Here is a 27,154-nt window from a genome sequence, read left to right as displayed (position 1 = left end):
GACAAGAAGTCTTCAGCGACCAACCTCAGGAATAAGTGATTTTTGTCTCCTGTTAACATCCACTAATTCAAAAAGCATTTAAGTAGTTAGGGGCACGGTGTCAACTAGCTATCTGAAAGTCTGTGTAAAATTTTTGGCCCTCCCTTTGTAGCAGAGAAGTCTGAATTATGGTATTAAAAAATACAATAGATTGATAATTATACAATACTATACATATAGTAAATGCATTTCTGAGTTTCTAAATGTATCCTATGTTGTCTGCTGGCCTGCATGTGTCATCTGTAGCTTCTTTCTACATAAATGTAAAGGTGTGTATGTGTATGCTGGGGGGTCAGGCCAGTGCAGGGGTTCTTAACTGTATTGATGTGCCCCTTTGGCAATAGCCCAAAGACTTCTCCTAATGTTTTTAAATTCAGAAAATACAATAGTGGTGATAAGCTAGCATTGATAGGGTACTTTAAGGTTTGCAAAGAGACTTACAAATATTCTCATCTTATCTTCACAACAATCTCGGGAGGCAGATGCTATCATCATCCCTGTTGTACAGGTGAAGGAAACTGAGATAGAAGTTAGGTGGACATACTCAGGGTCAGAGAGCTACAAAGCATGAGGCTGGATTTGAACTCAGGTCTTCCTGATTCTAGGTCCAGTGCTCTATCTTCTGCTGTACATAGTTGCCTCAATACACAAAATGACAAAGGAAAATATTGTTAAATGAAGTTATAAAGTATTTTAAAAATAAGGGGCAGCTAGGTGGCACAGTGAATAGAACACCAGCCCTGGATTCAGGAGGACCTGAGTTCAAATCTGGGCTCAGACACTTAACAATTACTAGCTGTGTGACCCTGGGCAAGTCACTTAACCCTAATTGCCTCACCAAAAGTAAAACAAACAAACAAAAAAACCACACAAAACAAAAATAAGTTAACAGTGGGGGCAGCTAGGTGGCACAGTGGATAAAGCACCAGCCCTGGATTCAGGAGGACCTATCTGGGTTCAAATCCGGCCTCAGGCACTTGACACTTATTAGCTGTATGACCCTAGGGAAGTCACTTAACCCTCACTGCCCAGCCAAGAAAAAAAAAAAGTAACAGTCCTCAAGATCCTCAGGATAGATAATTATCACATCTAAAGAATGTGACAAGATGCAGTGACACCTTAACCAGGCAATCTAAATTATTCTTCAATTAATAGGTTTTAGACTAAGTGCAAAAAAATCTGATCCATGTAAGTCTTTGGAAGGCATTCAGTGAACTGTAGTAACCTTTCTGAGGAAGTATGTTTGGATTAGCTGGATGATTTGTCCACATTCTGTGGGGCTTGTAGAAAACCAGCAAACTACAGTCAGGTATTTAAACATCTAACAGCTTTCATAGTGGAGGTCTCCAGTTTAATCCTAAGAAATCACTTTGAGGATAGAAGACTGCCTTGACCATCGTCTCCTTTCACACCACCATCCCCTATTCCTGTAGGACCTCACACACTACACTCTAACAACATTAGTCTCCTTGTTGTTTCTTGAGCAAGACACTCTATCTCCTAACTCCGTGCATTTTTTGGTTTGTTTTTGTTTTTTGTGGGGCAATGAGGGTTAAGTGACTTGCCCAGGGTCACACGGCTAGTAAGGGTCAAGTGTCTGAGGCCAGATTTTACTTCAGGTACTCCTGAATCCAGGGCCAGTGCCAAAAAATCCCTAATGCTATCTTGTGCTGCATACTGGCAAAGCTACATCTCTAGTACCATGTTTGGTTCTGGGTTATATTACATAATATATACACATAAATGTTCATGTATATAATAACTAACATTTATATAGCACTTTAAGGTTTGCAAAGCACTTTACACGTTATCTCATTTGATGAAAAGATGTTTTGTTTTGTTTTTTTACAACAGATCAGTGATTTCATTGAAATAGGTAATTTCCTGTGAGAAAACTCCCTTTATCAACAAAGACCAAGAGTTGCTTTTCAACTCTCACATATGTAATTAATGCCATTTGTTTTACATCACATTCATTTCAGAATATTTTTCTCTCTCTCTCTCATACCCTTTCCCATACTCAAGCTTATCCTAAAGAGAAGTGGATTGCCTTTGGAGGTGGTATTTTAACCCTCAGTGGACATCTTTAAGCAAAGGCTGGGTGATCCCTTGTATATAATGTAAGATTTCTTTCATATATTGGTTTGATAAGCTATCTTCTGAAGTCCTTTCCAATTTTGAAATTCCTAGAGTAATGTAAGCTATTTCTACAGACTATGGTATGCTGATAAAGTGTTGCTCACATTCTTTCAACTGACACGTCATGGATCATAGGGGTAGCACAAAATAGTGGGTGGGAACTCTCTCTTTAGTTAAGACATGAGTTCCACTCCCTGGTCTGTTACTCACTATCTGTATGATCATAATCAACTCAATGAAGTTTCCTAGTTATCAGCTCTGCCATCTGTAAAATTAAGAAAGGATTGGGATAGATTTCAAATGTCACATCCAATTATTCCATGATTAATGTTTGATCATTTTTCCTTCTAAGTGAAAGATTTTGCACACTGAGTTTCTCTCTAGTATAAATTATCTTATGATAAAGGATGTCTTTTTCATATCTTTTGAATTAAAAAGGTTCCTTTCCAATATGAATTCTCTGGTGTACAACAAGGTTTCCCTTTTGCCTAAATGCTTTCCCACAATCACAACATTTATAAGATTTCTCTCCAGTATGGATTCTGTGGTGTATAGTAAGGTATCTCTTCTCTTTGAAGGCTTTCCCACATTCATTACATTTATAGGATTTCTCTCCAGTATGAACTCTCTGATGATCATTAAGGGTTCCCCTCTGTCTAAAGGCTTTTCCACATTCATTACATATATAGGGCTTCTCACCAGTATGAATTCTATGATGCATAGTAAGGCCTGAGTTGGAGCTAAATGCTTTGCCACATTCATTACATTTATAGGACTTCTCTCCAGTGTGAACTTTCATGTGTATAGTAAGGTAACCCTTATCTGTGAAGGCTTTCCCACATATGTTACATATGAATGGTTTTTCTCCAGTATGAATTCTATGATGTACAGCAAGGTATCCCTTATCTCTGAAGGCTTTCCCACATACATTACATTTGTAGGATTTCTCTCCAGTATGAATTTTCTGATGTATAGTAAGGTATCCCTTGTCTGTAAAAGCTTTTTCACACACATTACACTTAAATGGTTTTTCTCCGGTATGAATTCTCTGATGTACAATAAGATATCCCTTATCCCTGAAGGCTTTCCCACATATATTACATTTAAATGGTTTTTCTCCAGTATGAATTTTCTGATGTACAGCAAGATTCCCCTTCTGCCTAAAGGCTTTCCCACATTCATTACATTTATAGGATTTCTCTCCAGTATGAATTTTCTGATGTATAGTAAGGTGTCCTCTCTCCCTGAAGGCTTTTCCACATACATTACATAAATAGGATTTCTCTCCGGTATGGATTTTTTGATGTATCATAAGGTATCCCCTATCTCTGAATGCTTTCCCACATTCATTACACTTATAGGATTTCTCTCCAGTATGCATTTTCTGATGATCAGTAAGGTGTCCTCTTTGTCTAAAGGCTTTCTCACAATTATTACATTTATAGGGTTTTTCTCCAGTATGAATTCTCTGGTGTATAGTAAGGACCGAGTAGGAGATGAATGCTTTTCCACATTCAATGCATTTATAGGATTTTTCTCCAGTATGAATTTTCTGATGTAAATTAAGGCTTCCCCTCTGGCTGAAGGCTTTCCCACATTCAGTACATTTATATGATTTCTCTCCAGTATGAATTTTAAGATGTATTGTAAGGTATCTCCTCTCTCTGAATGCTTTCCCACATTCAGTACATTTATATGGTTTTAATCCTGTATGAATTCTTTCATGTACAGTAAGGTATGAGTTGTAATTGAAAGTTTTCCCACATTGGTTACACTGATAAGATTTTTCTCCAGTCTGATTTCTCTGATGTATAGTGAGGCCTGAGTTACAGCTGAAGGCTTTTTCACATTCATTACACTGATAGGATTTCTCTCCAGTCTGAATTCTCTGATGTATAAGGTGTTCCATCTGCCTGAAGGTTTCACCACATTCATTAGTATTCACTGTGAATCTTCTCATGGATGATTCTCCCAAATAATTACTCTCCTCTATGGCTGAATCCTTGGTTTCACATGTATTCTCCTGACAAAGGGGACCTGAAAGAAATGATAATGTCAATAATTCCTTCTCTTTGTTCTGAAAGGAAGGGAATTATTGTTCTCTAAATGAGAAATTAAATCAATTAGAATGATACTTAGTCTGTAAAGGAGTAACAGGGAACTAAAGGACTAAAGCAATTAGGATAACTAGGTGGCCAATACAAAAGGAATTCCCATCTATATTAAGGCATCTGTAAATATCATAATAGAACAACTGTTAGTAAGCTTAGGGAAAATTTCTAAATTTTAAGAAAGCTAAAACAAGTTGAATCTGGCAATGAAAGTTTTCTAATCCTAATCTAATTCTGACCTCTTCCTCAAAACAAAGCCAAACAATGAGGCAGCTAGGTGATGCAGTGGATAGAGCACCAGCCCTAGAGTCAGGAGTACCTGAGTTCAAATGCGGCCTCAGACCCTTGACACGTACTAGCTGTGTGATCCTGGGCAAGTCACTTAACCCCAATTGCCTCACCAAAAACAAAAATAAAAACAAAAACAAAGCCAAACAAAACCAGCCTGAAGAGGCAACAGTCCAGCAGAAAGAACACTGGTCCTGAAACTGGAGGATATGGATTCAAATCCCACCTCTGAAACTTACCAATTGTATGAATTTGGGCAAATTACTTAACCTTTCAGGGTCTGAGTTCACTTGTCTACAATATGAAGGGTTTGGGGTACATAGCTTTTGAGGTCCCATCTAGATTTATGATCTTACTTTCAACCAGATGGTTTCTGAATGTTCAACTCAGAAATGAAAGCACTGATGAAATGAAAGCCTAGTGCATTTTGAAAGTGAATAAGGTAAAACTAACCTCATTCCCTACTTCATTAACAAAGATACTATATAAACATTTGATATTTAAATTTCAGCAAGGTATTGGATGTCAATGTTTAGAAAAATATAGGTTGGGACCATCTATTGGCAAATGGCTGAACAAGCTGTGGTATATGATGATGATAGAATATTATTGTGCTATAAAAAATGACAAGCAGAGGGGCAGCTAGGTGGCGCAGTGGACAGAGCACCGGCCCTGGAGTCAGGAGTACCTGAGTTCAAATCCAGCCTTAGACATTTAACACTTACTAGCTGTGTGACCCTGGGCAAGTCACTTAACCCCAATTACCTCACTAAAAAAAAAAGAAAGAAAGAAAAAACAAACGACAAGCAGGATATTTTCAGAAAGAACTGAAAAGACTTGCATGAACTGATGTATAGTGAAGTGAGCAGAACCAAGAGAACATTGTACACAGTGACAGAAATATTGTTTGATGAAGAACTGTGAATGACTTAGCTATTCTCAGCAATATAATGATCCAAGACAATATCAAAGGACTGAAGCAGACTATGAAGCAGATTATCCACCTCCAAAGAAAGAACAGATATTGACTGAACACAGACTGAAGCATGCTATTTTTCACTTTCTTTCATTTTTTCTTTTATTCAAAGATTTTAATAGAAAATGACCAATATGGTAATGTTTTACATAATTGCACATATATAACCTATATCTGCTTACTGTCTCAGGAAAGAGGGGAGGGAAGGGAGACAAGGAGAGAGAAAATTTGGAACTCAAAACTTTAAAATGTTTATTATTTTTAAAAAAAAGAAAAATATAGGTTGGATGATAAAAGAGCTAGGAGAATTTAGACTCTGAATAATTTTAAGCAGAGTTCTTTATTTAATGGGCTACTAAAAACCTAAATAAGATTCTTTATAATTGTCCAGACCTTAATCCACATTTTTGTCAAAACCCTACATCAGAAGTTCTTAATCTGCCTTCCATTGCTCCCCAAGGAATCTGTGGATTTCCAGATAGACTCTCCCCACCCCCTACTGTTCACATGTCTGTAAATTGATGTGAAAAAAATTACTCTAATTTCTAACTGAAATTTAGCATTTTCTTTTGTTATGAATATAGGAAATGAACATTTTGAGAAGGAGTTCATAGTCTTCCCCAGATTGTTAAAGGGTCCATGGTACAAAATGAATAAAAACCTCTGACCTAGATGAAACAATTTTTATTCATTACCAATTTATAATAAACCAAAAAAAAATAAGCTAATACATAAATGCTTGTTGACTGACTGGCTGTTATTAAATGAAAACTCCTGAGAAAAATGGCAAAGATGTTCATATCAGAGGCATGTATCTCACAACATCTAAGAAGTTCCAAATGAATGTACAACGTAAACACAAAAAGGCCATCTAAGGGCATCTATTTTGTTTCCAGTTCTTTGTTACTCCAAAAAGTTTTGTTAAAAATATTTTGGTTCATATGAGACATTTCTCTTTTTTTATTATCATTGATCTTCCTGCAACATATGCATAGCATTGGGATATCAAAGGTAAAAAGCTATGGATACTTTAGTCACTTTCTTAGCATAATTCCAAAGCTCCAAATTTTATAGCAGTACTTTTTGTAATACCAAAGAAATGGGGGGAAAGTATGCCCATTGATTGACGAATGGCTTAAATAATCTGTGGTACAGAAATGTAATGGAATATTTTATGTATATTGTATAGTGAACTTATCATACAGTACACTGGACTTGGAGTCAGAAAGACTGGAGTTCAAATCTCACTCCAGATACTTACTGTGTAACCCTGGGTAATCGCTTGATCTCTCTTAATTTCACTTCGCTCATCCGTAAAATGGGGATAATATTAACTAACTCAAAAGGTTGTTGTAAGGATCAAATGAGATAATATATGTAATGTTCTTCACAAACATTAGAGCATTATATAAACACCAACTATTACTACTAATGTGCTGTCATAAACAATGAGTATGAAGAATACAGAGAAGCATATTAAAACTCAGGAAAGCAATTTACACAAGAATTATAACAATGTAAACAGAAAGAACCAAAAAAAATATAATGATGGAGTTTGGCACCAAAGAAGAAATAAGAGAATGCATCTGTCTCCCATTTTTCTATAGGTGTGGAACTATGGGTGTGTAATGCTACATATAATGTTGGATTGTGCTCAATCAACAAGAATTTATTAAGCACCTACTATGTGCCAAGCAGTATACTAGGTGTTGGAGAAACAAGTAAAATAAAAGAAATAATCCATACTTATAATAAGCTTACATTCTAAAGGGACAGATAAGTACATATATAAATATATGTAACATAAATATAAAAGTATACAAAGTGGTTAAACATAAGTTAATTTGGCGGAGAAAGGACTAACTGTTGTGGTAAGGAAATGCCTCATGCAGAAGATGGTATTATTCAGAGTCTGCATCTTAAAGGAAGAGAGATTTTTTGAGGAAAAGAGTGTATTTCAGACATGAGAATGGCTAGTGCAAAGACATGAAGACAGAAGAAAGTGTCCTGTAGCATTGGGATATCAAAGGTCAAAAACACAGTTTACCTGGATTGCAGAGTGCTGGAAGAGATGCCCAATGAGACTAGAAAGAGGTTGGGGTCCAGGTTTTGTAGGTGTAAACCTATATAAAGGAGCTTATAATTTCTCCTGGAGAACTGGAAGTTGATAGGAAATCATATGCTCAGATCTGAACTTAAAGAAAATGACTTGAACAGCTATTTGTAGGATGAGAAGCAGCAGGACTAATTAGGAAGGTATTACAATAATCTAGGCCAGAGGTGATTAAGGCCTAGTCTAAGGTTTCTATTTATTCTGTGAATGGAAGAAAGGGGTTGTAAAGACAGAAATAGCAAGATGTGGCAACTGTTTAGATATGAGATGAGGCAGAGTCCATGATATTGCCAAGATTATGAGCCTGAGGTCATGGATGGATGGTGGCTCCTTTAACAGATCAAAGAAATCTTTGGAAGAGGGGAGGATTTAGGGGAAAAGACAAGTTCAGTTTTAAGAGCTCAACATCTCAAAGTTCAATAAAACTCCACAAAGTCAAATTCTTGAAGAGGAGATTTGGAGGAAAATATAATATCTTAGGTTTTAGGGGTTTAAGATGTCTCTAGAACATTCAGGTGGTGGATTAGGCAGCAAGGAACACTGAGAAGGAGCAGTCTGGCAGGTAGAAAGCATAGGAGTGGACACCAGTGCCACAAGATCCCAGAGAGAAGACAGCATTCTAGAGGATGGTATATACAATAGTATCAAGTATAGCAGAGAAGAAGGATTAGGACTGAGAAAAGACCATTAGATCTGGCAATTAAGAGATTATTGGTAATCTTGGAGAGGGAAGTTTCATGTGATAGATGTGGTCAAAGGCTGAACTACAAAGGGTTGAGCAGAAAGAGAAAAATGGAGGCAACTTTTCCAAGGAGTTTGGTTGAGAAAAGGAGGAGAGATGAGGACAATCACTTGAGAGGATGGCAGAAAGGTTTCTTTCAAGTGCACGTGTAGAGGGGCTTAATTTGGCAAAAGGGCTACTTTTCTGACTGACAATAGGGGAAAAGAAGAACGTGGGAGATAACGTCAATTGGTTTTGAGAGAATTGGAGAATAGGGAGCTCATATCAAATGACCCAAATTTTTTCAGTAAAGTTAAAGGCAAGGTCTTCAGCTGAGAAGGAAGATGGAAGGAGGCATCAGGAGGTTAAAGAGGGAAAAGAAAGTTTAGAATAGCTTCTGTGGAGAATCAGATAGGGAACCAATTAGACAGGAATAAAAGCACTGCCCTGCTGCAAACAGGGTCCAGGTGAGATTGGATAACAGGAATTTGTAATGTCACCAGTCAGCATAGTGATGAGACCTCCTCCAGTTTCATTCAGCAGCTCTAATGTATTGGTTAGTTTTGCTGAATTTACTTATTCTCTCTCTCTCTCTCTCTCTCTCTCTCTCTCTCTTTTTTTTTAAGATGGCTCTCTAAAAGAGAGAAAGGGATATTGGGAAATATAGATAATGTAAAAATAAAATATATCCATAAAAATTTTCAGTAAATTCAGCAGGATGGAAAAATGTATAAATAAAAGGAGTAGAATTTAATGAAGATAAATGTAATGTTCCAGATTTAGGTTTAAAATATTAATTGTATCATTACAGGATAGCAAGTCTTGATTTAAGGGCAAATCATGTTCAGAATCTGTTTTAGTTCACCATAAGTTCAATAGCTTGTGGTAGCCATGAAAAAATCCAAATCAATTTTAGGAATAGGAACTGGCCTTGAGACTTTATTGGTACAAACTGTTCCCCTCCAGGAACTTCCTCTACTAATACAGATCTGAGTCTTTCGCTAAAGCTTACAGTCTTAAGAGTTACCTTGTGAAGTGAGCAGAACCAGGAAGAACATCCTACACAGTTAACAGCAATATTGTGTCATGATCAACTGTGATACTTAGCTCTCCTCAGCAATACAATGATCCAAAATGCTCTCAACATAAAGGAAAAAGAACTGGGGAATCGGAATGCAGGTTGAACCATACCGTTTCTATTTTTTTTTTTTTGGTGAGGCAATTGGGGTTAAGTGACTTGCCCAGGTTCACACAGCTAGTAAGGGTCAAGTGTCTGAGGCTGAATTTGAACTCAGATCCTCCTGACTACAGGGCTGGTGCTCTATCCACTGCGCCACCTAGCTGCCCCTGTTTCTACTTTTTTGTTGTTTTTTTTTCTTTTTTGAGATTTTTTTCCCTTTTGTTCTGATTCTTCTTTCATAACTTGACTAATGCAGAAAAAAAAAAGTTGCCTTGAGCACTGAAAGGTTAACTGATTTGCCCAAGGGTACAAAAGCTGTAGGTGTCAAAGGCAAGACTAGAATCTAGGTCTTCCTACCTCTGAGACCAGTTATCAAGTATACTATACTGCCTCAAAATCTCAATCTTTCAGGCTAATGAATCTTAGTTTGAAATAATGGATATAAAAGTGATGAGATCACACAATACAACTGATTAACTGTACTCTGTACTCTTCAGACCACATTTGGAATTTATGTGCAGTTTTGTATACCATATGCCTTTTAAATATAGCATTGACAAACAGAAGTGTGTCCATAGGATTGCGAATAGAATATGCAATAATCTAGAACCTTTTTTTCCTTTTCTGCACATATGTTTCACCCTCATTCTATTTGTTGGCTTCCTCGAGAAAGAAACATTTTTATGAGGAATGAATGAAAAAAAACTGGGAAGGTTTATTAGCTTTGAAAATATATGATTTTCATACACTTAAAGGGCTAACTTGTTAGAAGAGATATCAGACTTATTGTTAGTTCTATAAAGCAAAACTAGCATCAATCAATGCCTAAAATCTATAGGGAAGAAATACTGGACCTAATATTAATCAACTAACATGCACTTACTAAGTATTCTTCTGTTACCAGCTGTCTAGAATTCAGGCCCATTGCCAGGATACAATGAGGTAAAGTAGAACTCTGGTGAGACACCAAAATGGAACTAGCTTATGAAAGAGGGCACAGGGAAGTATGGCCAGAAAAAGTATGTTGGAACTATTAATATGAATATTTGGATCACCTTGTGAGAAAATAATGGGATTTGGCAGATACTCAAAGGCTTACCTGGAGATTAATCTAAACTGATTCAATTAAGTGAGAGTGATTGACTGCTGATTAGCCTACTTCAAGTTAATTAGATTGTAACCACACCTGGCTGGCTCTTAAAGCGGTATTGTTCTCAGAAGCTAAAGACTTTCGAACTTGAGACCACCTTCAAGTCCAGTAAACCAGTGGATTTGGCTGATGCCTGCCAATCAGCTAAAAGCAGTGTGTAAGGACCCCCTCTGCTCCAGACCTATACAAAGCTTCCACTCGGTTTGAGAGGAGTTCATGGTTGAAGCAGGCTCATGGTGGGGGATTTGAGGAAGAACCAACCAGGCTGGAACTCTGGGCTAGACAGGCCTTTTCTTAACTCCACGTGTTCTTTTTTTTCCTAATACCTAGTATGCTTTAATAAATGCTTAATGCCCAAAGACTGGTGCTAAAGCTTCTAATTTAAGGTGCCCACACATTTGGATTTTAAACATCACAACCTGGATTTGATGGAGATACCTTATTATCCAAAAGTATTTTTTATGGAACCCTGGATTAATAGGAGCAAAATGCCCTTTGCTCGAATACTTCAAAGTGAACCAGACAGTCCCTATTGACTTTCCCCAAGAGAATAAACAAACTCAAAGGCCCCTTTGAAATTCCCATTCACTATCTTCTTTCCCCAGGAAGGAAAAGAAAAAAGAGACCTCTTTGTCTTTGATAAACACCCTTCCTGTTTCCACCTATTTATCCATAGCATCTGCTTTAAGTTGAGCTATTAAACTGATTTGTATTGTTGAACTGATTTACATTTGTAATGGGTTGATCTGTATTCTGTAACCCTTGGGAAAAGGAAAGCTTATATATACCCTCAGAAAGAGGGACTCCTTGAGTTTCTCTCTTAGGAGGGGAGACTCCAGATACATCGTGTGTTATGTCTTCCTTCTTGGGTCAAAATATTAAATTGATATGATGTTTTTCCTATCCATTCTCTGATCTAGTTTCTGTGAAGTAACTACTTCTGGTAAGAGAGACAGAAATAGCCTTCTCTGATCTGGGTGAACAAATTGTAGGAGATATTATTGATGTCTCTGACCTGTTTATTATCTTGTAGGAGAATGGGTATGAAAACTACATTTGGATGAGGGCATCAAGAAATGAAAGGTAAATTAATTAGAAGTCGCTGACTTCTGCCAGGGGCAGCTAGGTGGTGCAGTGGATAGAGCACCGGCCCTGGAGTCAGGAGGACCTGAGTTCAAATCCGGCCTCAGACACTTAACACTTACTAGCTGTGTGACCCTGGGCAAGCCACTTAACCCCAACTGCCTCACTTTAAAAAAAAAAAAAAAGCACTGACCTGAATATCATGAACACTTTGTTCCAAAAGTCTGAATGCCATAAACCTGGCAAGCATTAAAGAACATTCTATGGGTAGGAACAACAGGTATAGAAACAAATCAGTAACCAATGTGTACATCATAAAAACAAAATCATTTTTGGAGGGCACAATTAAGAGGGATCAGAAAAGGTGTCACACGGGACATGGTACTTTAGTTGAGACTTGAAGGAAGGCAGCTAGGTGGCACCATAGAGCACAGATCATTGGGCCTGGAGTCCAGAAGACTGCTCTTCCTGAATTCAAATCTGGCCACAGAAACTTACTACCTGTGTGACCCTGGGCAAGTCACTTAAGCCTGTTTGCCTCAGTTCCTCATCTGTAAAATGAGCTGGAGAAGACAATGACAAACTTACGTATTTTTACCAAGAAAATCCCAAAAGGAGTCACAAAGAGTCAGACAACTGAAAATGACTAACCACAAAGTTTCCCAAAGGTCTCAGAGGTGAAGAGGGATTCTCAGCCAAGAATGGGGACAGCCTTGAACAAAGATCTCCAAAAGGGATTCTGGAGATCAAAATCAAAAGCTTTAACTTCAGTTTTGCTATTGAGTTGTTCAGTATTTATTATTCTGAATTAGAGATAACTCTGGGTATCCAAAGACTAATTTAAGCTGACTGGGTTTTAGAATGGCCCAGGCAACAGACTGAATCTATTTCCTGAGGACTATCAAAGCTAAGTATGGAGATACTACGTCACCAGTAGGCTGGACACAGCAACCCATTAAACGAAGCCAACAAAAACCACTCTCAGTCTCATGTAGTCCCCTCCTATTTCTGTAGCAACAGTAGCAGAGTGGTGGGAAAGGAAGCAGAAGGTGTTAAAAATCACTTGATTTTAGATCGTATATACCCTTTGATTTGACTTTTTTTTTTTTTGACCAAATGACCAAAATGAATGGACATATTGCTGGAGGAACTAAATCAAATTTGATATTCTTGTGGCAAACAAAACCAGAAAAAATAAAGATGTTACAGTTAAATAGAAGAATGGCTTACAGGTGCTCCTTGGAGAGGCAAAAAAAGGAATTAGTGGAGTGGATTTAACATGTCACAAGGCCTGATACACTTAATTATATGCCCAGTGACAACAGGAAAAACTATTTTATAGACTATTTTGTCAATACACATTGCAGTACTCAGAAATATTTGTAAAAAGACCATCATGATAATAATTGAAGTACTAATATCAATTGCTGAGGATGAAAAGGTAGAGAAATTTTACAAAGAACATGAAAAGTTCTTCAAAATTAAATCACCCTACACTTAATAACTTCAATGCAAAAATCAAAATAGGTAAGGATGGGTAGAAATACATGGGAAAATATGGAAGTTTCATGACTTCATATCAAAAACACTTTCTTCAAGGAAAGCATTGGTGGGTACTGGACATGGCAAGCACCAAATAACAATACAAAAAAATGAAACGTCTTTAACATACAGAGTAAGATTTGTTACTGATGTGGCAGAGCTATCCTCGAATTAGCTCATTTGTATACAATCATATTAGGGCATCAAGGTGGCATAGTAGATAGAGTGCTAGCCTGGAGTCAGAAGACTCATCTTCCTGAGTTCAAATCTGGCCTCAAACACTTATTAGCTATGTGACCCTGGGCAAATCACTGAACCCTGTTTGCCTCAGTTCCTCATCCATCAAAAGAGCTGGAGAAGGAAATGTCAAACCAATCTAGTATCCCTGCCAAGAAAACCCCCAAAGGGGTCACAGAATTGGACACGACTGAATAATGACAGTAACATACAATCATATCATCAACTTAAAGTTAAAATGAGGATTAAAAGAAAGACTAATGATGAGAACAATATGACATAGATATCAAACACTATATTTTTTTTAACAATTTAAACAAATAAGTGTAAAATGGACAACAGAAATCGTAACACTGATTATGACTTAATAAGTTTAATCAATATAACAAATTAATTGCCACAACAGTAGACAAGAGCCCACTAAAGTGTTTTAGTCAGCAAATATCTGGTTTACTTGCCATAGTATATGACAATGTTGCTATATGACTAAGAATGATGGAATACTATAGCCTCTGAAGAATAAAAAATGAGTATCATACAGGGAGGCCCATGGTGGGCATGTCCCCAAATGCATACATTAGATCGATCTAGGGGTCAGATAACTGCTCTCAACAGTCAGGAGACCTTGACCAAACCATTTTACTGCCTTTTCAGTTTGGATCTCCATAATGGAGGGCTACATCATCTCGAAGTCCTTTCAATTTTTAGAAACTAAAGGTGAGTGACCATGGGAGCTCATGTAACATATATCCCATCTCAAAAACCTACAAGTGATTAATGACAACATTTAATAGTTCAAACATCCTGTCCCCAACTGCTTAGCTATAACTTGCAATCATTCTTGTCTCCCTGATTTTCATTTACTCACCTGGAGAGAAGCTTCTTGGAACTTCTTTCAGCAACATCAACCATTGTGCTTCACCTACTTCTAGCTGGGAGATTACCTCTGGTTTGGACATTGGAAACCCTGCTCGTGGAAAAAGAAATAGGAAAGTGCTGGGTACAAAGGGTCAAGTCAGTCCTAATCCCTTTATCTTCAGAGACAGAGAGAAGCCTAGGAAGGCCTCCAGCTGACAACCAAGCATCTCTGAAGGACCCCTCTGCATTGGCTCACAGAAGTATGGAACCAAACCAAGGTATTCTTTTGGCTCAGAAAGAAAATTATTTTACTCAATTCATTCCATGACTGGCATTGGACTCTGTGCTTTAGGGGAGAATATCTGACTTGAAGGGAACAGAGAATTGGGAGGATCGATCTCAGAAGCAGGACAATAATGCTATGGATTTCCACTCTACAAAGAAAGCCCTTTCATCTAAGATTAGAAATACTGTCTCTTAAACAAAAAGAGATTAGGAATAATTCCAAAGTATTCTTGAACATCCTGTCAAACCAAGAAGTTTCTTCAGTCTTGCGAGCTGTGAAGTACATGCAAAAACACCTCACAGGTTCTGTCCTCGAAGACTGATTCTGAACCATGTTGGGAAAACAGTCCTTACCCAGGAAGATAAAGTTTTGATAATTCTCCAGCATCACATCCTTGTATAGGTCCCTCTGAGCAGGGCCCAGGTGATCCCACTCCTCTTGGGTGAAGTCCACAGTGACATCTTTGAAGGTCATTAACTGCTGAAATAGCAAACACATTTCTGCTCACCCAAGGGTGGTTCCTTGCATGGACCTTGAACAAGACATGAAGTATGAAGGTGGCTTAGGAAGTGTTTCTCACAGCACTCAGAATTTTGGCATGTCAGGACAATCATGAGGATCTGTTATGTGTCTCACTTTGTAAAAGACTGTAGTATGCACGTAGCTTCTCCACACTGTTCAGAGATCATCTTCCAAAGTGAGTTCAAGCAAATGGTGCCCATTACTCTTCAACTTTCAAATCGCATTATACATAATAAAATATCTCTTAGAACTCAGAGAACTCCTAGCAGCAATGGCACACTAAAGACTCATTTGGTGTGTGTGCGTATGTATACACATACATGTATATATCCATGTATATGTATAAATGTGTACATATATAGCTATATATACATCATATAAATATGTAAATATGTGTGTGTTTGTATGTATATCTCATAGCAATCATTCTCCATTACTAAGTAGTTCTAATGAGCACTTAACATTGTAACTTTCCTTCTCTTCCTAATGACACAACCTTTATGAAAAACAACAAGGTAGTAGGAAAAATGGAGGTCTAGTTTTCACTGTTACTTGACTATGTAGTAGCTATACAAATGTCACTTAACCTCATTCTGCCTCCTCTTTCTATAAGTTGAAAGAGTTAAAGTAGATGACTTAAGGTCAGGTTTTTCCTAGCTCAAAATCTACAATCTTGTGATATTATGAACTCAACAGATATTTATTAAAAGCCTATTGGGGTGGCTAGGTGGCACAGTGGAAAAAGCACTGGCCCTGGATTCAGGAGTTCCTGAGTTCAAATCCGGCCTCAGACACTTGACACTTACTAGCTGTGTGACCCTGGGCAAGTCACTTAACCCCCATTGCCTCACTAAAATTAAAAAAAAAAAAGAAGAAGAAAGCTGGATGAATGCTTTTGGGGTTTTTTTTGTTGGTTTTGTTTGTTTGTTTGTTTGTTTTGTTTTTTGTTTTTGCAGGCAATGGGGGTTAAGTGACTTGCCCAGGGTCACACAGCTAGTAAGTGTCAAATGTCTGAGGCCAGATTTGAACTCAGGTACTCCTGAATCCAGGGCCCGTGCTTTAACCACTGCGCCATCTAGCTGCCCCGCATGCTTTTGTTAAAGAAGCAACAGCTTCCTGTCTTCCAAGGAATTACATTTCATATTTCTAACACCCAGGGCACCTAGAACTATGTCCCCAAAGTCACTAAGTTATGCATCCACAGAGATACCAGGACTAGGTCTATACCCCAAAGAGATTGAGGGAAAAGGAAGGAGATCCATCATATGTGCAAAAATATTTCTAGCAGCTTCTTTTGTTATAGCAAAGAACTAAGAGGGTAACCATCAATTGGGAAATGGCTAACCAAAATGCGTATATTAACATAAAAGAATAAAATTGTGGAGTCAAAAATTATGACAAACATGGTTTCAGAAAGAACAGGGAAGACAAAATTACTTTGCTCAATGCAATGACCATAAAGCATATTACTTACCTCTTAAGGAAGGAAGGAGACGGACTCAATATTACATGGTTTGGGCCATGGCCAATGTAGGAATTTGCTTTGCTTGACTATGCATATTTATTACAAGTGTTTTGTTTTTCTTTCTCTTTCCCAAAAGGAAAGGGCAGGAAAAGAGGGGGGAACACGCATTTTAATTGAAAAAAAATTTTATATGATAGTTTGGGGGAAATTGTGTGTAAAGAAGATGCAGATGTCTCTCCTGATGGACTTTAAACAACTCTTGAAAAAATGAAGAAAATTCTTGAGAAAACACATTGCCTGGTATCTTGAGTGGTAGTATTGTGTATCAGAAGTCATTTGCAGTTAGGGTTGCAGTGACTCTGGCTGTGATCTTTCTCACAGCTAAATTATTATATGGAATTATGTCTTGTTGTTATTATTAATTTAATTATAGAGCCAATATCTTTAATATTGATTTAATTTTTTATTTATTTAATTTTTTAGTGAGGCAATTGGGGTTAAATGACTTGCCCAGGGTCACACAGCTAGTAAGTGTTAAGTGTCTGAGGCTGGATTTGAACTCAGGTCCTCCTGACTCCAAGGCCGGTGCTTTATCCACTGTGCCATCTAGCTGCCCCTATTGATTTAATTTTAATAGACTAAGAGTTTTGGTACAGAGAGATACGGATAACTGCTTAAGGTAAAAGAACTTTCTCCAATTAAACTGGGGCAGAGACTGAGCTTAATTGAGTAATTTTTTATGGAGATGAGAGATGTAGCGATTTAGTAATCATCCAAACATATCCCTAGATTGCCCTTACACTGGGATGATGAGAATGAATATGCTAATAAGTCAAGTAGCAGGCTGAGAGGTGATGTATAAACAAGGCTGGTCCACTCCATGTAACTCTTACATTTAAAAAAAAGAAAAGACTTTTATTGATTTTACATGATCTACACTTCCCAACATATTCTTTCCTTCTCTCTGTCCCTCCCCCTATAGAACAGTTCAATTCTGACAAAGAATAAAAAAGAACATCTATTCCTCTAATGTGACCTCCCACAATCCTGACCTTCTTCAAAGGGTATGTCCTACACTCTTTATCAACCTCAATGTCCTTTTGATTCACATCTTCCTTCCTATCAGACAGCTATAGGAGGCAGATACAGAGCAAAGCAAACACAAATTCATGATGTCCAACATCCTATGAATAGCTACAGAAATCAGCTATTTCTCTCTCGTTAAATCCCTAGCACATGGGATACAGTGGAGATAAGAAACAGAAAGTGTCAATAAAAACGTATTCAAAACTAAACAACAAAAAAAACCCTCACACAATCCCAACCTCAGCTGTTCTCTCTCCACAGATCTCTCACACCACAAAATATGCTCCTTTTTCTTCACCAGTGTTCAGTGATTTCAGTCAAGTCTAACTGTGCCACAATTGAACGAACTGAAATCTGACTGCTGCTCAGCTTTGAAAAGAAAGATGATATTGATACTCTGTCGGGTATGTAATGATTGGAATGACCCCACCTACTGGAGACTTACTGTAGAAAAGCTCCGCCATGAAAGGAAGGTCTTTGAGGGCAAGGCCATGCGGCTTTTGTTTGGCGTCAGGAAGTGATGTTTGCTGGTGGGAGGAGGAAGGGGGAGCTGGGTGCTCTGTCTAGCTCTCTTTTCCTGGGGACGCTGGTGGAAAAGGGAGCTAGAAATGCGCTCTCCCTTTAATAGATAGGAATCTAGGCCTTTTCTTCTCTCTTTACCAAATTCTTCTTCTCCTTAATAAATGCTTAAAAGTCTAACTCTTGGTAAAGCTTATAATTTATTGGCGACCACTCATTAGATATTTTAGACAGTTTAACTAGAATTTTAGTCCTTAACAGGTACCACAGATACTCAAAGTGAAGTATCTGGCCTTCATCATGACATAGCAAGGCCATTAAAATTTGTCTTCTCCTATTTTCTCCTATTTCCTTTCAGAGGCAGCTAGGTGGATATAATGCTGGGCTGGGATTCAGGAAGACTGATCTTCCTGGGTTCAACTCTGGCCTCAGGTACTTACTAGCTGTGTCACCCTGTTTGCCTCAGTTTCTTCATCTGTAAAATGAGGTAGAAAAGGAAATGGCAAACTACTCCAATATCTTTACCAAGAAAACCCTAAATGGGGTCAGGAAGTCAGATATGACTTCAAAAAAAAGTCATTTTTTGCTTTCCATTCCTAGGTGAAATGTTTCTAACTTTACAGAGTTAAGAATAAAAAGTTTCTTATTATTCATAACTCTTTACAATCTAGATTAACCTCAACATATGTCCTGTTACTGGCTAACAGACACTGCTTTCTACAGCCAACTCAACCTTCATGCTGGTTCCCAGATATGTCATGAAAGATTGAAATCTGAGAGACATTGAACTTTCCTCTCTTATCCCCTCCCCCCCCCCCCCAATATACACACATATACGTAGGTCAACCAAGGAACATAAGTTTACAGTGAGGCTAAATGATTTATGAGAGGTTACAAAGAAATTGAGCAAAAAAATAAAAAAAACTGGGATTCAAACCAAGGTCCTGACTTAAAATCTATTGCTTTTTTCGACTACATATCACTGACTCTGAACAGTTCTTATAAAATTCCCCCTATCTTAAATCCATTTCTCAAACCTATAGAACCAACCAAATCCTACCTAGTCTTCAGCACCAACTGAAAGTTCACCTTCCCGGTGAAGATTTCCCAGTCATTTTAGCCCAAACCCAAATCTCTATACCAACTCTATATCAACTAAAACCCAAAACTCCCATTAATTCATTTTTTATTCTAACTCATCAAAAACTAATTTCTTCTAAGCAAAACAAAGAAATACATGAATAACACTGTCAAGAGATAAACCAAGAAATTATATTATGCTTAAAGGAACCACAGAAAATGAACCAATATAGCAATACTAAACATATATGTATCAAATCAGGGGCAGCTAGGTGGTGCAGTGGATAAAGCACTGACCCTGGATTCAGGAGGACCTGAGTTCAAATCTAGCCTTAGACACTTGACACTTACTAGCTGTATGACCCTAGGCTAGTCACTTAACCTTCATTGCCCCACCAAAAGTAAAAATAAAGTAGATTAAGCAAAAATTATGTATCAAATCAGACAGGATCTAAATTCATAAAGGAAAAGTTAGTTGAACTCAAAGGTGGGCAAACCTAACACAAAAAATAAAAAACTGAGCAAAATGGTGGAGAATTTAGAAGTGAAAGCCTTGACAATTACAGAATAAGAATATTAAAGAATATATTTTTTTCTCAGCATCTACAGAAACAGACTATGTAATAGGGCAGAGAGAAATTACATATAAATGGGGCAGCTAGGTGGCGCAGTGGATAGAGCACCGGCCCTGGAGTCAGGAGGACCTGAGTTCAAATCCGGCCTCAGACACTTAACACTTACTAGCTGTGTGACCCTGGGCAAGTCACTTAACCCCAACTGCCTCACTAAAAAAAAAAAAAAAAGAAATTATATATAAGTGTAAAAAGCAAAATTACTTTTGTTATTTATACTTGAAACAACTATTCTCTACAGAACATAATGCAATAAAAATAGTAATTAACATAGAATGCAAAAGACACAGACCTACATGGAGAGTTAATGAAATTCTGCACAATAAGTAAGTCATAAAACAAAGAAAGAATACCTATGTGAAAGACAGGGGCAACTAGTTGGTACAGTAGTTAAGAGTGCCAAGCCTGTACTCAGGAAAACTCTTCCTGAATTCAAACTTGGCCTCTGACAGTTATTAGCTATGTCACCCTGGGCAAGTCACTTCACCCTGTTTGCCTCAGTTTCTCACCAGTAAAATGAGCTGGAGATGAAAATGGCAAATAACTCCAATATCTTTGCCAAAAAATACACAAATGGAGTCAGGAAGAGTCAAACAACTGAATAACAACAGCAAAAATGTGAAAGATGATGATGAGACAATTTACCAAAAGGGCTGTTCTCGGAGGAAAAATTTTATCCCTGAGAACATATATTAACAAAAAAAAAAGTGACATTTAATGAACTGAATATAGAATTTTTTGAAAATTCTGCCTTAATCAAAGAAAATATAGAGAGCAAAACAAAATGTAAAATAAATCATTTTGATTATATAAAATTAAAAAGCTTTTGCACAAACAAAACTAATGTAACCAAGATTACAAGGGAAGCAGAAAACTGGGAAAGAATTTTTGAAACAAATATTTCTCAGAAGGGTCTCTTTTCTCAAATATATAGAGAACTGAGTAAAATTTATAAAAATATAAGTCATCCGCTAATTGATAAGTGGCCAAAGAATATGAACAGACAGTTTTCAGACAAAGAAATCAAAGCTATTATAAGGGGCTAAAATTCTAGCTATACTATCCAAAATCTAATGAGTGGTTGCCAATAAATTATAAGCTTTAGCAAGAGTATTTAAGTGTTTAAGTATTTATTAGAGCATTAGGATCAGAGAGAAAGGTAAAAATCTAACTATTTCTAAGAGACCCCATCATCCGAACCACCATGGCATGGTCAGGAACCAAAAGAGGAAGAACCCTTCCGCCAGCATCCGTTTCCTATTTCATGTCCTCCTCCCAGAAATGAGAGGCTTCTCAAGTTGACTGGCTGGTAGCTTTGATAGACAGTACCCATGAGCAAACATCACTTCCTGATGCCAAGGAACTGACCACATGGCTTGCCCTCAGACGCCTTCTCCTCATGGCAGAACTTTCCTACAGTAGCTCTCCAGCAGGTAGCATCATTCCAATTGCTACAGTCCCCTCTTTGTTTCTTCAAGGAACACTGTAGTGTTTCCTTGATGAAACACTATCTTTAATCATATGAAAAAATGCTCTAGATCACTATTGATCAGAGAAATGCAAATTAAAAGAACTCTGAGGTATCACCTCACACCTATCAGAGTGGCAAATACAACAAAAAAGGAAAATACTGGATGTTGGAGGGGATGTGGGAAAGCTAGAACACTAATCCACTGTTGGGGGAGTTGTGAAAAAATTCAACCATTCTGGAGAGCAATTTGGAACTATAACCAAAGGTCTTTAGAACTGTGCATACCCTTTGATCCAGCAATACCACTGCACGGTTTATATCCCAAAGACATCCCCAAAAAGAGAAAAAAGACCCATTTGTACAAAAATATTTCTAGCAATTTTTGTGGTGGCTAAAAATTAGAAATTAACTCAGGGCAGCTAGGTGGTACAGTGGATAAAGCACCAGCCCTGGATTCAGTAGGACCTGAGTTCAAATCTGGCCTCAGACACTTGACACTTACTAGCTATGTGACCCTGGGCAAGTTGCTTAACCCTCACTGCTCCACCCCACCCCCCCCCCAAAAAAGAACTGGAAATTAAAGGAATGACCATAAATTGGGGAATAGCTGTGATGTTTAAAATCTAAATATGTGGTCGCCTTAAATTAGAAGCTTTAGCATCAGTCTTTGGGCATTAAGCATTTATTAAAGTATACCAGGTATTAGTAAAAAGAGAACACATAGTAGATAGAGCACCAGCCCTGGAGTCAGGAGGACCTGAGTTCAAATCTAGCCTCAGACACTTGATACTTACTAGCTGTGTGACCCTGGGAAAGTCACTTAACCCCCGATTGCCTCACCAAAAAAAAAAAAAAAAAGATAACATGTGGAGTTATATCTGTCTACTCTGCCTGCCCCTGCCGCCACAAGCTGGTTCCTGAATGAAAAGGCAGATCCTCCATTGCAGTGGAAATTTCCTGCAGACCAGAAGAGGGGCGGTCCCCACACACAGCTCCAAGCTAACTGGCTGATGACATGACTTACAAGCAGTCTATGAATAGATGTAACTTCGGATGACAGGCAGCTTCCAGATGCTAGTCACATGCTTCCTTTTCAGGGGGCATCACCCTGTTTCTCATAATGTCTTTCTCAGAAGGGGGTGGCACCCTGATTCTCACATAGCTAAACAAACTGTTTTATATGACGCTGATGGAGTATTATTGTGCTATAAGAAATGACAAGCAGGATGACTTCTGAAAGGCCTGGGAAGACATGTATGAAATGATGTATAACGAAGTCAGCAGAACCAAAGAGATCCTTGTGCACAAAGACAACAATATTGTTTGATGAAGAACTGTGAATGACTTGATTTTTCTCAACAATACAGTGATCCAAGATAATCCCAAAGGATTATTGATAAAACATATTATCCACCTCCAAAGAAACAACTGATATTGATGGAACTGACTGAAGCATGCTATTTTTCATTTTCTTTCATTTTTTTCTTTTAACCAAGTTTCCTTGTACAAAATGACAAATATGGTAATACTTTGCATAATCATTAAAAAAATTCTGCCTTAGTTTCCTCAACTGCAAAATGAGGATAATAACAGCAACTATCTCCCTGAGTAGTTGTAAAGATCAAATGTTTATAAAATGCTTAGCAAGCTGCCTAGCACATAGCAGGGGCTTCATAAATGCTTGTTCTCCTGATGATGAGTGAGATGAGCAGAACCAGAAGAACATTGTACACAGTATCATCAACATTGTGTGTTGATCTACTGTGATGGACTAGATTCTTCTCACCAATGCAATGGTACAGAAGAGTTCCAGGGGACTCATGATGGAAGGAGATCTCCAAATCCAGGAAAAAAAAAAGAACTGTGGAGTAGAGATGCTGAATGAACCATACTATTTCTTTTGTTTTTGGTGCTGATGTTTATCTATTTTGAGGTTTTTCCTCATTGTTCTGATCCTCTTACAACATGACTAATGCAGAAATATGTTTAATGTTATTATTATATATACATATACATACATATACATGTATATGTATACACACACATACACACACATATAAAACCTATATCAGATTACCTGCTGTCTAGGGGAGAGGGGAGGGAGGGGAGGGAGGGAGAAAAATCTGAAATTGGAAAGCTTGTATAAACAAATGTTGAGAAATATTTTTACATGTAACTGGAAAAAAATAAAATACTTTTATCAGAATAAATAAATAAATAAATGAGCAAATAAATAAATAAATAAATAAATAAATAAATAAATAAATAAAGGCTTCTTCTCTTCCTCCACCCTCCCCCATCAAGAGAACTTTACAGAACTAGATCAAATAACAAAATCAATTCTGAGAAACAAAATATCTAAAATACCTAAGGAAGTTATATAAAAACAAATTGTAGGCATGGAAAACTAACACTTCTAGATCTCAAACTATATTAAACAGCAGTAATCATTAAAAATTATTTGGTACTGGTTAAAAAATAGAAAGATCAGGAGAACAGAATAAAAAAGGAATAATGAGAAATAACTGACCTCAAGAAAACTGTTCATGAAACTATAAAATATAAGTTATCCACAAGAAAAGTACCTGTTTGACAAGAACTGCTAGGAAAACTGGAAAGCAGTCTATCAGTAATTAAGTTTAGATCAACATCTTACTTCATTTAATATAATATATTCAAACAGACACATGACCCGAATATTAATGATCAAAACAAAATCAAAAAATGAGAGAACAAGATTATTTTTCCTTCAAAGTTATGGCTAGGGGGGCAGCTAGGTGGCGCAGTGGATAAAGCACCGGCCCTGGAGTTAGGAGTAACTGAGTTCAAATTCGACCTCAGACACTTAACACTGACTAGCTGTGTGACCCTGGGCAAGTCACTTAACCCCAATTGCCTCACCAAAAAAAAAAAAAAAAAAAAAGAAATTATAAATATGATGACTAGACTATCGTGGAGGACTTCTACGAACTAATGCAAAGTGAAATAAAAGCACAGATATAATTACTACAACAATGCTGAAAACAATACAACTAAAACTCAATGGTGTGAAAATATAATGGCCAAGTCTGTCCTCAAATAAGACATAGAAGGCACCTCCAACCCAATCCTATTGAAGCAGCCCAGTGTGGGTGTGGATCACTGCCTACTTCTGACTTTTCCAATGTGTTAACTTGGTCGAAATGGATGTAGTCTTCTCCCTTACTTTGTTTTAAGGGGTGGTTATCTGGGAGGAGAGAAAGGCTTACAGTGGGGAATGCAGGTGGCATAGAAGCAAAAGATAGCAAAATTTATTAAAAAAAAGAAAGAAAGAAAAGGCGATAAAACAAAATGTATGTCTAACACGTTCAAATTAGGCTTGGTCTTGTTTCTCCTGTGGCACTGAAAAGCTTCTGGATTGAATGTCTTCTCTGACATTTAGTGTGGCCTCCAGAACTGACTTCACTGAGCCCCCTGTGAAGCCGATGCCCCAGGGACAAAGGAGTGCCAGTCTGGGGGAAATGAGTGAATGAAGAGCGATTGCAGGCATGAATGAATCAGGGAATGAAGGAATCCGAGCCCGGGAGGGGCCCCTTCATCCCCGCTGCGCAGCCCACCCGCCCATTTTTATCCCCTCACCTGGCAGGCCGGAGCTGGCCAGGCCCCCTCGGGGAGGCTCCTCAGGGCCACCTTCACCTCGCCCTCAGCCTGGGCCCGCACCCCGAGCGGCCCCGGCCCCTCCGCCGCCCCCAGCCCCAGGAGACCCTCCGTCCCGACCCCCGCTCTGCCCGCGCTTGCCCCCCAGGGCTCCGAGGCTGACCCGGCGTAGGGCTGTGCCGCCATACCGAGCAGGAGGGGTGGGAGGGTAGCGGGGCAGAGCAGGGGCCTCTCTGGGAGAGGAAGGAGCTGGGACCTCCCAAAGCGCAGGGAACCCGAGACTCTTCACAGCTTCCGCTCTCAACAAGGCCACTTCCGGCCGAACATGCCCAGTTCGACTTACTCAACGGCGTGAAATCTTGTGGAGGCAAGTCCCGCGGCCTTCTGGGAAATGTAGTCCGGGAAACAGAGACGCTCTACACTTATGCGCGGGGTGATGGATCCCCGCTGAAGACAGTAGTTACTTTAGGCATTTGGGTTGCAACCGCACGGAGGGTGCCTTAAGGAGGGAGAAAGAGGTGGAAGAGAAGGATGGAGCAAGTGCCCTAGGGAAATGAGAGCTTCGGTCCCCAAAGGGCACAATCATGATCTAGGCAGATTATGCCATGCCCTTTCTACTACCTAGGAGGTCAGCATAGTTTAACCCAAGGCTATGGAAGTGACTCTCTCCTGGGCACGCCCTTCCCTCCCCCATACTGGTTTGTAAAATACTGCCTCCCAGCAGACTGGTGAGGATGGTCTGTTCCCATTCTGTGACATCGTGACCCAAACCTAGCAGGGGCAGTGATGCTCCTGGTGTGGCAGAGCCACCACCTCTTGGGTAAGAAAAGCTCGCTACCCCTGCAAACGAATGGAATAATTCTCTACCATGCCACAGAAACCTCCGCACCCTGGAAGCCAATGCCACGTCACCTCTGTACTAGCTCAATAAAATAATTCTTTGGCACTTTTATTGACATGAATAAATATATTTGTTTAGGTAGTAGTGCTATTTGTTTTATGTGGTCTTGGCTTACCCATTAGCAATGAATATTTCTCCAGGTTTTAAATTTGTCTTTGTGTTGTTAACCTGGAAATTAAGGAAACAATCAATATAGGAAGCTAGGGATACCCAAAGATGGGAACAGAGGACAGGGTTTTAATGGGGTAACAGAACAAAAAGATTGCTCCAGAGTGACATGTAGCTAATTAATGTAAATGAACCTTTGACAAAAGAAATAATAGAACAGCTCCTAATTTAAGTATAGGCGTTACTGACTCTGAATAGAAGCTACTTAATGTAGGTGGACCCTTTTTTACATAATAAGATAAAGTCCTGGGAGTAAGGTGGGGAACATAGGGAGGGGATAAATTGCTTGGGGGGAAGGTCCATAAGTCCATCAAGAGTCTGGAAATGACAAAGACAGTCAGCCCCAGGCAATTCACCTGCCTGGGAAAGAGGGGACTGGGTGGGGAATCAGTTCTCAGTCAATTTTGTAGTTCTCTGTGTGAAGACTATTTTGTTAATTGAGTTCAAATAATTCCTTCCTGTTTCTGGGCAGATAGCCTCCAAATATATACTCTGTTGTTATTTTAAATGAAATTTCTCTACCTCTTCCTGCTGGGTTTTTATTGGTAACAGACAGAAATGGGGATGATTTATGTGGGTTTATTTTATATCCTGCAACTTTGCCGGAAGTGGTTAATTATTTCAACTATTTTGTTTGGGTGGAATTTTTTTGTTTTGTTTTGTTTTGTTTTGTTTTTGTGGGGCAATGAGGTCTAAGTGACTTGCCCAGGGTCACACAGCTATTAAGTGTTAAGCGTCTGAACTCAAATTTGAACTCAGGTCCTCCTGAATCCAGGGCAAATGCTTTATCCGCAGGGCCACCTAGCTGCCCCCTCAACAGATTTGTTATTGTGAAAATTCTTCTGATTATATAGACTCAAAGGTTCAACTGTTAAAATACAATTGTTAAAAAAATATTTTTTAACATAAGATACTCCAACCCCTCTTTTCAATTATATGGCATTGCATAAT

At 38.4% G+C, this 27,154-nt stretch overlaps 1 protein-coding gene across 3 annotated transcripts; it reads right to left on the bottom strand.

Annotated features, from left to right (window-relative positions):
* Positions 1-1,000: 1,000 nt before the first annotated feature.
* Positions 1,001-25,426, bottom strand: LOC122746498 (zinc finger protein 260-like). 3 transcript variants are annotated; one of them, XM_043992139.1, is made up of 4 exons: positions 25,117-25,426; positions 15,077-15,203; positions 14,448-14,546; positions 1,001-4,215 (listed from the first exon to the last, which is right to left on the bottom strand). In XM_043992139.1, the coding sequence occupies exons 1-4, from the start codon at positions 25,318-25,320 to the stop codon at positions 2,609-2,611; spliced, it is 2,037 nt and encodes a 678-aa protein (XP_043848074.1). In that variant the 5' UTR covers positions 25,321-25,426; the 3' UTR covers positions 1,001-2,608. The 3 variants fall into 3 exon arrangements, with proteins under 3 accessions (XP_043848074.1, XP_043848075.1, XP_043848076.1); XM_043992140.1 differs by having other exon boundaries at positions 15,077-15,200; XM_043992141.1 differs by having other exon boundaries at positions 15,077-15,255; positions 25,117-25,196.
* Positions 25,427-27,154: the final 1,728 nt, after the last annotated feature.

The sequence above is a fragment of the Dromiciops gliroides genome, chromosome 3 (genome assembly GCF_019393635.1).
Source record: "Dromiciops gliroides isolate mDroGli1 chromosome 3, mDroGli1.pri, whole genome shotgun sequence".
Taxonomy (NCBI): Eukaryota; Metazoa; Chordata; class Mammalia; order Microbiotheria; family Microbiotheriidae; genus Dromiciops; species Dromiciops gliroides.
This window is presented reverse-complemented; position numbering and strand designations above follow the sequence as displayed.

Coding starts and splice junctions, on each gene's coding strand:
- LOC122746498 (XM_043992139.1), bottom strand. CDS start 25,320: ATGGCGGCACAGCCCTACGCCGGGTCAGCCTCGGAGCCCTGGGGGGCA. Junction 15,204..25,116: donor GGCCAGCTCCGGCCTGCCAG/GTGAGGGGATAA, acceptor TTGCTATTTCAG/CAGTTAATGACCTTCAAAGA. Junction 14,547..15,076: donor TCAAAACTTTATCTTCCTGG/GTAAGGACTGTT, acceptor TTCCACGAGCAG/GGTTTCCAATGTCCAAACCA.